This window comes from Aplysia californica, unplaced genomic scaffold (assembly GCF_000002075.1).
Source record: "Aplysia californica isolate F4 #8 unplaced genomic scaffold, AplCal3.0 scaffold00556, whole genome shotgun sequence".
In the NCBI taxonomy this organism is placed as follows: domain Eukaryota; kingdom Metazoa; phylum Mollusca; class Gastropoda; order Aplysiida; family Aplysiidae; genus Aplysia; species Aplysia californica.
In genome coordinates, this window is record NW_004797826.1 from 59,993 (window position 1) to 71,648 (window position 11,656).

At 41.5% G+C, this 11,656-nt stretch overlaps 1 protein-coding gene across 2 annotated transcripts in view; it reads left to right on the forward strand.

Annotated features, from left to right (window-relative positions):
• Positions 1–1,381: 1,381 nt before the first annotated feature.
• The window catches only part of LOC101847210 (putative methyltransferase DDB_G0268948), a gene marked incomplete at its 5' end in the record, with an annotated part of 14,492 nt that continues 4,217 nt past the window's right edge, over positions 1,382–11,656 (forward strand). Inside the window, 6 exon segments of one of the 2 annotated variants that reach the window (XM_013087197.1) lie at positions 1,382–1,754; positions 2,234–2,400; positions 3,801–3,859; positions 4,999–5,107; positions 5,739–5,833; positions 9,407–9,532. In XM_013087197.1, coding sequence (XP_012942651.1) covers positions 1,706–1,754; positions 2,234–2,400; positions 3,801–3,859; positions 4,999–5,107; positions 5,739–5,833; positions 9,407–9,532 — 605 coding nt within the window. 2 annotated transcript variants of the gene reach the window in all.

Here is an 11,656-nt window from a genome sequence, read left to right on the forward strand (position 1 = left end):
CCTTAAAGTCCACGATCCATTTATTTACATCCTGAGAGGAAATCCAGAAGTCTTGATGACCAAATAGGCAACACAAAGAACAGGGATGCAACCCAATGCAAAACATCAAATTATTGTAAAATTCAAATTCAGGGGTGCCTGAGCCCCCCCTCCATATTTTTATTAGATCAGGGGGGCTTTTCTTTAAAGAATGCATGAATTTTCAAAATAACCCCCAAAATGCCAGTCTATTTCTATTTGTTTGTTTCATGGGGTAAGCAGCAATTGTCTGTATGGACTCTAAATGCAAATTTCTTGGCAAATTTGGCAATTTTTGGGGCAAATTTTGGCAAATTTTAGGGTTGCAATTTGCAAATTACTGCGGGGACAGTCTTGTCATATTATAAAAATAACACTTTTTAAAATCTGTGGCACTTGTATGTCCCGTACATGTACTGGTATTAAATTTAAAAAATGATATTCTCCCCTTTCATTGAGCCTGCTCTGAGTACAGTGTGTGTGCTAACGATGTCCATTTGTGGCATTAGGCCTACTCAGATAAGTGGTGAGTTGTGGTTGTAACACGAATGGATATTATAGCTTGTTCACTTTCGTCTGACCGCGGTTAAAGTAGGCCTACGCTAAAATGAAATCGTTCTATTATAAAAGGGCTAAGATGGATGACCAACACCCTAGCATCTTAAAGCACGTAGGCTACATAAAGGTTACTGCGAACTAAGGTTCCGACACTTTTTCTTTGATGTATGCCTAAAGTAGGTAAAAAAAACAAGAGGGGATCTACAGCATACCAAAAAACATTTAAAAAGTTGACGTATTTTCCTCAACACCACACACTCTAACGTACCCCTTTGAAACGTGATTCAAGAGACAGGGTTAGTTATTTTTTAGACTCCCATATGAGCATGTGGAGACGTCTAGACAGTGGGGAGGGGGATGAAATCTACAAATGTGCACTGAAATTTAGGGGACATGGTGGTGTTTCTGTCTCAAAACGAGCAATTTGTAGACTCGGTTATTTAAAGTCATTTACATAATGTATTTTAGTGATCCTGTGTATGCACCCAAAAAGCGATTTTTAATAATGGGCCCAAAGAGAAAAACTTTTTTATTACTGGTTCAAGATTTTGAAAAAAAAATTTATTTTGTTAGGTCTCTGGCCTGCAGAGGTGCCATGCAAAGTTTCGTGGGCATTCGAGATCCCTCGAACTACTTCGAACTACCGAGGCTGGTCCCGATGAATTCAAGCTATCCGTGTACGTTATACTTATATAGTTTAATTACAATTCCAAATCTAGCGGAGACGCCTACAGTATGTTGTGGTTTAAGCTTGATGTTACTTTTGAAGGATATGTATTTTTTTGCTTTCGTTCTCTATTCTCAGAGTGTGTGCCTATACATGTAGCAGACAGCATCATAATCAGATTATAATGGCAATGGTATAAGTTGCTTTGCGGCTGCACCAATCCAGAACCCGCTAGTATCTCTACCAGTGACATCTACCAACAAGCCCACATATCTCTGCCCAGATGTCTTCAACTTCAACATCTGGCTCAACCCCAGGTAAAAGTTCTAATCCTTATGATGTGGAAGAGATCATTAACCATTACCGCGAGCACCGGCCCACTTATGCACAGGAAGTGTTTGAGACGATTCAGGCGTTCTGCGAAGAAAACAAAGCTGAATTTGATCTGGCCCTGGACATCGCATGTGGTTCTGGTCAAGCAACAGTGCCATTAGCGGGTATTTACAAACAGGTAATTAAAGCATAGAGAGTACTTTCTGAAGTGTGCAGTACTCTCATTTTATTTTAATAATTTGAAAAAGATTGTAACTTTGTATTTTTTGCGGAGTGCACCAAGTCTGAAAGTGTACATCTATTACAAGAAGAGATATAAATTAAATGTCGTAACACTATCTATGATGAATTATAAAATCAAATTTGCTTTATTTTGTAAGGAAACTCTACATAAGCCTACAGTATAACAGGGATAGCTCAATTCGTCAGAATCGGCTTCGGTAGTTCGAAGGATCCGTAATTTGAGGGATATCTTACAAAAATATAAAGGAGGAGAAAAAACTTGGAACGCAAGCACAGTTCATTCAACGGACGCGTGATTTTGAGTCTTCTGTGTTCAACCTATTCATGTTATACTGTATAATATATCTTTTTAATACGCTGTCGTCAGTGTTGTCTCTCCATGACATTTATATTCTTACTGTTTCTATTTATCAGGCTATTGGTGTAGACGCAAGTGCTTCTCATGTGGCAAAAGCCCCTCGTCACTTGAGCAACATAACGTACAAGGTTGCAGACTGCAACTTTCCACTCAATTTTATCGAGTCTGGAACAGTGGATCTGGTCAGTGTTGCTTCTGCCGTCCATTGGCTGGATTTGAACAAGTATGTTATCTTTATAAAATCTTTTTCTTCCTCCCGAGTTTCTTCTCTCCTCATAGCGTGTTTTTCCTCATCCCCTACACTATCCTGTTTCTTCCTTCTATCTCCTTCAACTTGCTCCACTGTTGCCTGCCTACTGTCTGTCATTGGCTCTTCTCCTCCACTGTGTCCATCGCCTGCTCTTTGCCCCGCAACGATTTCTTTGCCACGTACATTATGATCTCCTTTGCACTTGGTGCTGTCCTTCTTTTTGTTCTTTTTCCCGGGATCCTCACACGAATTTGCTTCTTCTGTGCTATGATCGTAGAGTACAAAAATGTCACAATTTTCGCAAGCTGCCCACCCATCCTGTTTGCAGCGCAACACTTCACATTTCCCCTAGTTGAAACTCGGGGTCAGCATCTGAATCATAGATTTCGGTACTTTCCTCAAATACTTGTGGAGATCGATGCCGAAGAGTGGCAAGAGGTTCATCGTCTTCACTGCTGAAGTCCTGACAGGGTTTCTTTGATTTGAGTTGTGCCAATGGAATGTCGTCTTCGTCGAAGGATATATTCGCCATTATTGAAGCCTGGGGACATTAAAGAGAAATTGTGTCAGGAAAATGTTCTGTTCTGTTTTCAGCGGCTGAAGGCCAATGCACAAAAAAAGAGTGCCAGCTGAAAATTGTTCACCAACGCTAACAAAACTCCTCTTTATACACAGTGTAATCAAAATGTCTTCAATCAAGCCAGGTATACTCTCTCTCTCTCTCTCTCTCTCTCTCTCTCTCTCTCTCTCTCCCTCTCTCTTTCTCTCTCTCTGTCTCTCTGTCTCTGTCTCTGTCTCTCTCTCTCTCTCTCTCTCTCTCTCTCTCTCTCTCTCTCTCTCTCTCTGCGTTTATAAACAACGCAAGTGCTAAAAATGTATTAATTAAAAAACAACAACTACAACATCAAAATGAGATAGTTTTAATCAAGTACTGATTTTCCGTGCAATTTATGTATGAGAATGCCAGCTAAAAGTTATCTGACATAAACAACAGCTTGCAATTGGAATGTGTATAGGAATATGATGCAAAGAAACATAGGGAATATATATGTATTTCAACAATACGCTATGCTGCAACACTGTATTCTGAGGGAAGGGGGGGTGGGGGTGGTAACCATCGACAATGCCCAATTACCTGCAGAGCCACAAGTTTAGACAAAAGCATGAGAAAGAGTCTAACCAATTATCGATCTAAAATTGTCAGGGTCCCGTTTACACATTAAAGTAATTTTTCCTTCAAATGTTTATACTCAGTTAGGCCTTGATCATTACATGGTTATTGAAACTATTAACAAATAATCTAGAAAAGCATTATAAAAGCATACTTACTCTTGCTTGTAAGTGATCTAGATCTAAATCTACCGTTCATGCAGCTTCTGAAACGGCACGGCAACAGGAAACAGTGGTGGACAACAGGAACTTGCCTGATCTTGTAAGTTGTATGGCCAAAACAAACAAAAATTGGACTGTGCAAAATTGCGATAAGTGTATTTGTTTTTGGAATTTACCAACAAGAGAAAGCAATAATCTTGGGGCAACAAAGCGACATGTGCTCTTGTTCAGTCTTCATGGACAAGCCAAAGCTACATTCTTGGGACAGTGTCAAGAGCCTTTGTGGCAGTATTGGTCCAAGAGTCCAAGATATTTATGGAATACACCTTGTCACACAATTGCAACTTCGGCTCTATTCATTGTAGGAATTTGATATTTTGACACAATGTGTGCCACTATTTTGGTATCGCTACTTTAAAAAAAGAAGATTTTCAGGATTTTGGCGCTTGTCGCAGTGTTGCACCCAGCCAGCGATATCGACATCAAATCCACTTCCCAGAGCATGTCGACATAAGCGGATTATGCTGCATGTAAAGTTGTATGAGACAGTTTAAGTCTGTGTGTGTGTAGTAATTAAGTGGTTATGAATTTGTGTAATTTAGTGTGTGACCGTGTGTGTGTGTAGGTAGTGGTTATAATGTAAGTTAGTCTGTGACAGTTTATGTCTGGGTGTGTATGTGTGTGTGTGTGTGTTTGTGCGTTAAGGTGTGTTTTTGTAAGTGCTTCAATGTGAGAGCACAATGTCACTCACTCTGCTTGTCTTTGTCTACAATAACCATTCCTTCATTCACCACCACCCCCCCCCCCCACACACACACACACCAGGAGAGTGCTACTGACTGAAGTTGTCTTTAGCCCATTCCTTAAGGGGGGATATTAACATGTTCTTATGCACAGTAGATTGCAAATGGGCTGATTTATCTATGCCATGCTCATACTGTGCCGGAACGGCATAGGGGGAACTGCTGCTTTTTCTTTCCTCATCCTTACTATCACCATTTTCCTCTACTTCTTTTGTATCATGTTTGTCACTTTCTTGTGAACTGCTATTTCTGGGGTGCTTTGATAGTCGAAGCAGACTGTGCTGTTGAGGCTCGAGAGGTGAGCAGAGTAAGCCTGATTCCCTGTTTGGACTTCTCTATTGACATCCACCCCTTGGTGCTCATATGACCTTATGCAGTTGTGAGCGCTGTAAAACCTTACTAAAACAAACATTCATTCACACTTTTGTCGTTGCAGTTTCTACGCAGAAACAGACAGAATGCTGAAACCAGGTGGGGTTATGGCCGTGTTCTGTGGAGGATTCCCTTCTTATGAAGATCAGGAAGTGCTGAGTATTTACAAGAAGGTGAATCTTGAGGATTTTTTATAACCCTGTTAGTTAAGATGCAAAACATGGGCAGAAGAAAAAAGCTTGTTGATATTAAAAAGAATAGGCCTTCAGTTACTAGAATGGCCTGTCAAAAGTACCGGTTCAAGACTTTATTTTCGTCATTGATCATGCTGGTGCTATTTTTTAATATGACACCCATGAATTAATGAAACTGTATTAGCTTTGCGAAACATAAATCCAGGTCAAAATTAGGATGAATCTCAAAGGAAAGTGATTGAACTAAAGGAGAGTTCAGACAGTTGGTATCACACTTTAACAAAAATAACAAGACTGTAAAGCAACAATTTAGTTGTATCAATGTATGTGCTAGAAGGTGTAATATATTTGGCTTACTGCAGGTGGACTCGATAACTGTTTCTGTGAATTAAAGAGTTCCACAGTTTTGCTTCAATCGAACTACGTAATATTCACATTTTGACTGAATAGACTAATAAATGAAAGACATTTTGTTAATACAAGTACATTTACCTGGACTGAACATGCTATTCTAAGACTAAAACTACTAAGAGACAGAAATTCTTTTCTTGATTTCTGAGCTGTCTAATGGTAACTACTGTAGTTATCTACTCATATTTTTCTCCTTCAGATCCTGGCCACTACAGGTGAGACACACCCTGAACAAATGAAGGTCGCTAACGACAACATGGAAAGCTTCCGTCTTCCATACCCCAACTCCAAGAGGTGAAAAAGTCAAATCAGAGGGTTTCGTTTTAACTAAGCTTATGATGAAAGGGAAGCTAAGTAAAACTGAAATGGTTTCTGGGAAAATACAAACTTCCGGGAGTTACCTTCGTTTATAGAACTATACTATAGCAAGAAAACCCAGTTGTTGTTTTTTCAGAGTGGCTAGCTGCCCGATCTGGGGTGGCTAGCGTTTCGCTACACGAATGAATTTGGTCGATTAGCCTGATGCTTCTGGTCCATGGGGATTTCTGCGCATGTTTCATGTTACTCTCTCTCTCTCTCTCTCTTTCTCTCTCTGCACGCAGACAAAATTGCTCGCTTTCAACTCGGTGCTGGAACATTCGTTTACACTTGTATCACGGGCCGTCACGCGCTAAGACAAGGTCGCACCCAAGTCTCGTTCGGACGCGAGATAGAGGGCAATTGAAACATCGGTAGTAGAGAATCTTTGATAACACATTCCTATATTTAGTAACTTTGTCGCCAGCATTCCGATGAATAATAGTAAAGGGTGATAGATCTAGTCAACTGGCGAGGAAAACCCCGGAAGACGACAAAAATTGATGGCGGAAATATGGCATCTATATTTGGGCCAATCACAGAGGTGTGCTAGGTGCTCTCTATAGTTTAATGTCACTCGGAAGGCTTCGAGGCCGTGTTTACCCTATCTAGTACTAGATCTAGGTGACCGGCTCTGGTTGGGCAGAAAATGCTAGCCATCCGAGGTCGCAAAAGTCCCCACGGGCCAGAAGCATCGCGCTTATCGACCGAAATTGTTTGAGTACTGGTAGCAAAATGCTAGCCTCCCCTGATCGGGTGGCTAGCACCTGCCTTTTTTTTTTTTGTCGTGGAATACCCTGCATCTCCTGTATTTTGTTAAATAAAACATGTTGTTGTTGTTTTCAAATCCCTTTAGCGGCCAGCTTTTTGCTCTTGGCAGCGCAATGCCTCCCTCAAGAAACCACATGTCCTGGTCATCTAGTCAACATCAGAGTAGAGCTGACTTTGTAAGTCTGTTGGTGTGTGTAGGAGCCTGTGTCGAAAAACTGCCAAGTTTGGGCTGTGAAGGAGAAGATGTTCAACGGTCTCCTCTTTGTAGTCACAGTGTCTGCAATGGGGTTCCCACATGGGATTAATTCTGTTTATGTGCTTGTTCGTGTGTAATTGTCCTGTGCGGGCGTTGAAGATCAATGTCTGATCGGCTCTACATAAGAGACTCAAAGGGTCTTTGGGATTGGGTTTTTGTCCATGTACCCGAAGAGAGATCTTCCAGTTTCTGCGTTGGCCCATCTGTTTAGCCACTCGTCTCTGCTTTTGGTTTTGATGATCCCTCTGCAGGTGTAAAGAGGCAGCTGTGTCTGTCTGGGGCAGGCTGGCTCCAGTCTTTGATAGCTTGTCTGCAGTCTCATTTCCTGGTACTCCAGAATGGCCTAGCACCTACTGCAGTGTGACCCGGATGCCATAGGAAGTGTCCATCTCTTTTACAAGGCTGAAAAAGTTCCCGTCGCCTCTGTAGTCTCCTCCTCCCTCGACGGCTTGGAGTACTGACATTGTGTCAGAGAAGACAACAACATCCCCCGGTGTTACTGCGCCTTAAAAAAAGTCTTGGGCGATCTGCTCCTGGGTCTTTACCATGGCAACTCTCTCTGTGTCATTGTTAAAGCTGTATGTTCCACATGGTCCAAATAGTTGGGTCTGTTTCTTCTCCAAGGTCGTTTCGATATTTGATGATAAATCCGTATCCAGCATTCCATGTAGCGTTATTTGCTGACCCATCTGTGTATGCATGAATTGGAGTTTCAGCAAACGAGCCCACTGTCTCCAGGGCACTAGTTCTGAGAATTTCTTCTGGTGTGGTCTTGTCACAAGAATCGTCTAGAAATCTCGTCCTTATTGTGATTTCTGGTGATGTTGGTTCTCTGTTCTCGGGTGTAGTTTTTTTTGTTGCTTCTCGCTTGAAGGAGGTCTTCTGGATGCGTGTTCTTGGTTCCCACTCATCTGCCATTTTTCAATTTTCGTTCGTGTCTTCTAGCTGCACAAATCTTTTGTAGGTTTAGAGTGTAACACTCTTTCTTCTGAGGTCCTGTGGTTCAATGTTGGTGTGGATTTCGCAGGCGCTTGTAGGCGTGGTCTTCATCGCACCAGGAACAAAACTGAGTGCTTGGTTCTGTACTCTGTCAAGCTGTGCCAAAGAGCTTTAGCTGGCTATTGATTGTAGTGGTAGGGAGTAGTCAATCTCAGATCTGACATACCCTATATAAAGTTGTCGGAGGGTTGCTTGGTCAGCTCTCCAGTTGAGTGATGAAAGGTGTTTCTACAGAAGGTTTAGTCTGGAGGTGGCCTTCTTGGTCAGCTCGCCTAAGTGCTCTTTGAGAGACAGCTTTCGGTCCAGTTGTACTCCAAGGTACTTGGGATAGTCCTCATGTCTGATGGTGGTTCCATTGATCTTAAGGTTTACCTGACTTGCTGTTACCTTGTTTTTGAGGCTGAAGAGTCCAAAAACAGTGTTGTCTGTGTTGATCTCCATCTTCCACAGCTGGCAGTAGGACGAGTAGTAGTCAGGTGTGCATTGATGGCTTGGTCCAGTGCTCTCATGTCACTTCCTTTGCTCCTGATGAGCAAGTCGTCAGCTTAGAGTGCTTTCTGGCAGGAGATGACATCTGGCAAGTCGTTCATGAACAACAGGAAGAGGGTACAGCTGAGTGCTGACCCCTGTGGAAGGCCTTCCTCGAGTGTCCTCTGTGAAGAATTCTTGTTGTCACATGATGTCTGGATAGTTCTGCAAGACAGAAAGTTCTTGATCCAGCTGTACATCCTTCCTGCTGTCCTAAGCTTTTGCATTTTGTTGTGGAACAGTTTTTGTCATACGGTCATACGCCTGCCTCAGGTGGATCAAGACAGCACAACATTATCTTTATCTTGAAAGGCATCGCTGGTCTTCTGGGCAAATCTGATGAGGTGGTCCATGGTTCTTTTGCCTTTCCTGAATCCTGCCTGTGATGTGCTGATTGTGCCGGTGTTTTCCATCCACCAGTACAGTCTGTCGTTGACCATTCTCTCGACGGCCTTACCCAGGCATGATGTTAAAGTGATTGGTCTATAGCTTGAAGGCTGGCTTGCTGGTTTGTCCTTCTTCAGTATCGGTGTGATGTTTGCTTTCTTCCATTCTGTTGGGAGCTGTCCCTCACTCCAGGTCCTGTTGAAGAAGTCCAGGAGTATGGAACGGGAAGAGTCTGTCCGGTTGAGGATCATCTCATTGGTGATGTGGTCTGGTCCTGGGGCCTTTCTCCTATTCTCATCCATCATTCACACAGAACCTCACATTTATCTTTTTCTCCCCCTCTATCTTTTGTGACACACAGACATTCATACACAAACACATACAAACACACACACACACACACACACATTCATACACAAACACATACAAATGCACACACACACACACATGCGTATTTACACACACATGCTCACTCACACACACACACACAATTATCAACACACATGACACTGTTATCCCTCCACAACATCCCATCTCCTCCCACTCTCATCTTCTCTCACTCCCTCCAGGTTCCTGCCCATCAACAGACACCTAGAAGCCACAGCAGAACAGTCCATACAGATGAGCCTCACCATTCACTCCTTCCAGGATTATGTGCAGAAACATCCGGAATATATGGAGGAAGTCAGACAGATGTAAGCCTGTGCATTTAGTATACCATTGATATACCACTATATTAAAAAAATATATCTTCACTCAAGATGGGCTTCTGGACAAAGAAATAGAAACATGAACTATGAAGGCAAATGCAGGGACCTACCTCCTAGCACCCCTGCTCAGTCACAAGAACTTCCCAACGGAACTGAAATCCCAGCTCATCAATAGCATCTTCATGCCAGCGCCAAATATTCCACAAAATTTGTACATTTGGATCTTAACATCCGATACTGAACATTTTTTATTTCTTTTATATTCTTGAAAAAAAGATAAGCATTAACAAACAGAAAAAAAACCCACTTGTGTCTCATATGGAATTATTCAGAATTGCTTTCAGAATAAACCCTCACATGTCTTCAGTTGTGCTTTTTGTGTAATTTTACCCAAAAAATAGTAATTTTGGGGAGAAAATAATATTTTGACAATTTAATAGATCTAGATCTAGCACTGAAAAATATTGATTTCTCAATAACAGAGCTATGGCAAATTGAGTCTAAGAGTAAAAGTAGGCCTATCAATATTCTAAAGAAGAGTCCTACATTTCTTTAGTAAGCAAAATAATGATGCATTTTGTTGTGTAATAGTACTAAGACTGATGTTTTGGTTAAAATTTGGGCATCGCGATAAAACAAAGTCACATAAACTTCGAAATCGTGTTTCAAAACTGAATCAAACTTTCGATTTTTGGTGGAAACTGGAAATGCTTGACCTGGAGGTCAACGTTAGATCTATATTATAACCTTTATTTTAACATGGATATGTAGTTTGGAATAAAATCTAAGCTAGAATTATAAATCAGTTTTCAAGCCGTAGGGGGCAGCTTGTCGTATGGAAGTCACTTGCGCGCTGCCCATGGCTCGGCGTAGCGAACGAGTTAAAGGCACAAAATTTGACATTTGTCAGTTTCAAAGACCTTTTAGCTATTGAGTTACCCAACTTTAGCAGCCATTTTCTCGTTAATTTCACCACTGAAATCAGACGACCTCACTTCTTTCAAATGAAGATATCTTGAGTTATATTCTAGATAAATAGATATTTATTTAAATAGAAGCGAGGCAAATAAATCAGCTTTCAGATGACACTAATTACTCCACATGTCCAAAAAATTGACAAACGCATGATTCCACCAGGTCGTGACACATATCTGTCACAGACGCTACACACCTAGCACAAGACCGAAACCTGCACCTCCCCCTCGACATCCTAAGGATACCAGAGAAAGGAAAAAGTAAAAAGTTTTAAAAAGTAAAGTATAACGAAAGGGTCAGCTGCAGAGGCTATTGGTGATAAACAAAGGCAGTTTGTGGAAGTTCCAGGTTAGAATCCGAATTGAATTGGAATTTTTCTCCTTTTTTTTTAAGATATCATAAATTCCTCTCAGTACATACTCTAAATCCACTTGTGATGACATAGATACAAGCCCAGGAGAGGCTAACGATTAACCAATGGGATCACTTTTATTATTTAATATTATTATGATAGATTACCCTCGACCGACCAATTTATCAATTGCTACTTTCTTTTCCAGTGACCTTTTTTTCTCTTCACTTTTATTAAATTTTTTCTAATATCTTGGTTTCATGGAGGTTGACGAGACATATGATCAGAGATGCACAGGTAATATTAATAATAATAATGCTCTCAGATCCCTTATAAAGTATAACGAATAGTTCGAATTCCTCGGGACCGGCCTTGGTAGTTTGAGGGATCCATGGTTCGAGGGATACATGAACCGTGTTATGGCGTAATTAGTTCGACGAATCCATGTTTGTTTTCGAGCTTCGCATAAATTTCTTACAAAGATAAAGAAGAAGAGAAAACGGAACCGCAGGCAAGGCTCGACGGAATCGTGATTTCGAGTCTTCTGTGTTCGACCTATCCGGGTTATACTGTATCATCATCATCATTGCCTTTCTCACCCTGCACCAGGGTAAAGGCCACGGACAAACACCCTCCACTTTTCTCTATCCTGGGCTAGCCTCTTGATGTTGTTCCATGTCTTCCCACTTTTCTGCACATCGATTTCTGTGATTCTTCTTCAGGTTCCACAAGGTCTTTCCCTTGATCTCTTGCCCTGTGGGTTCCAATCCAAAACTTTCTTT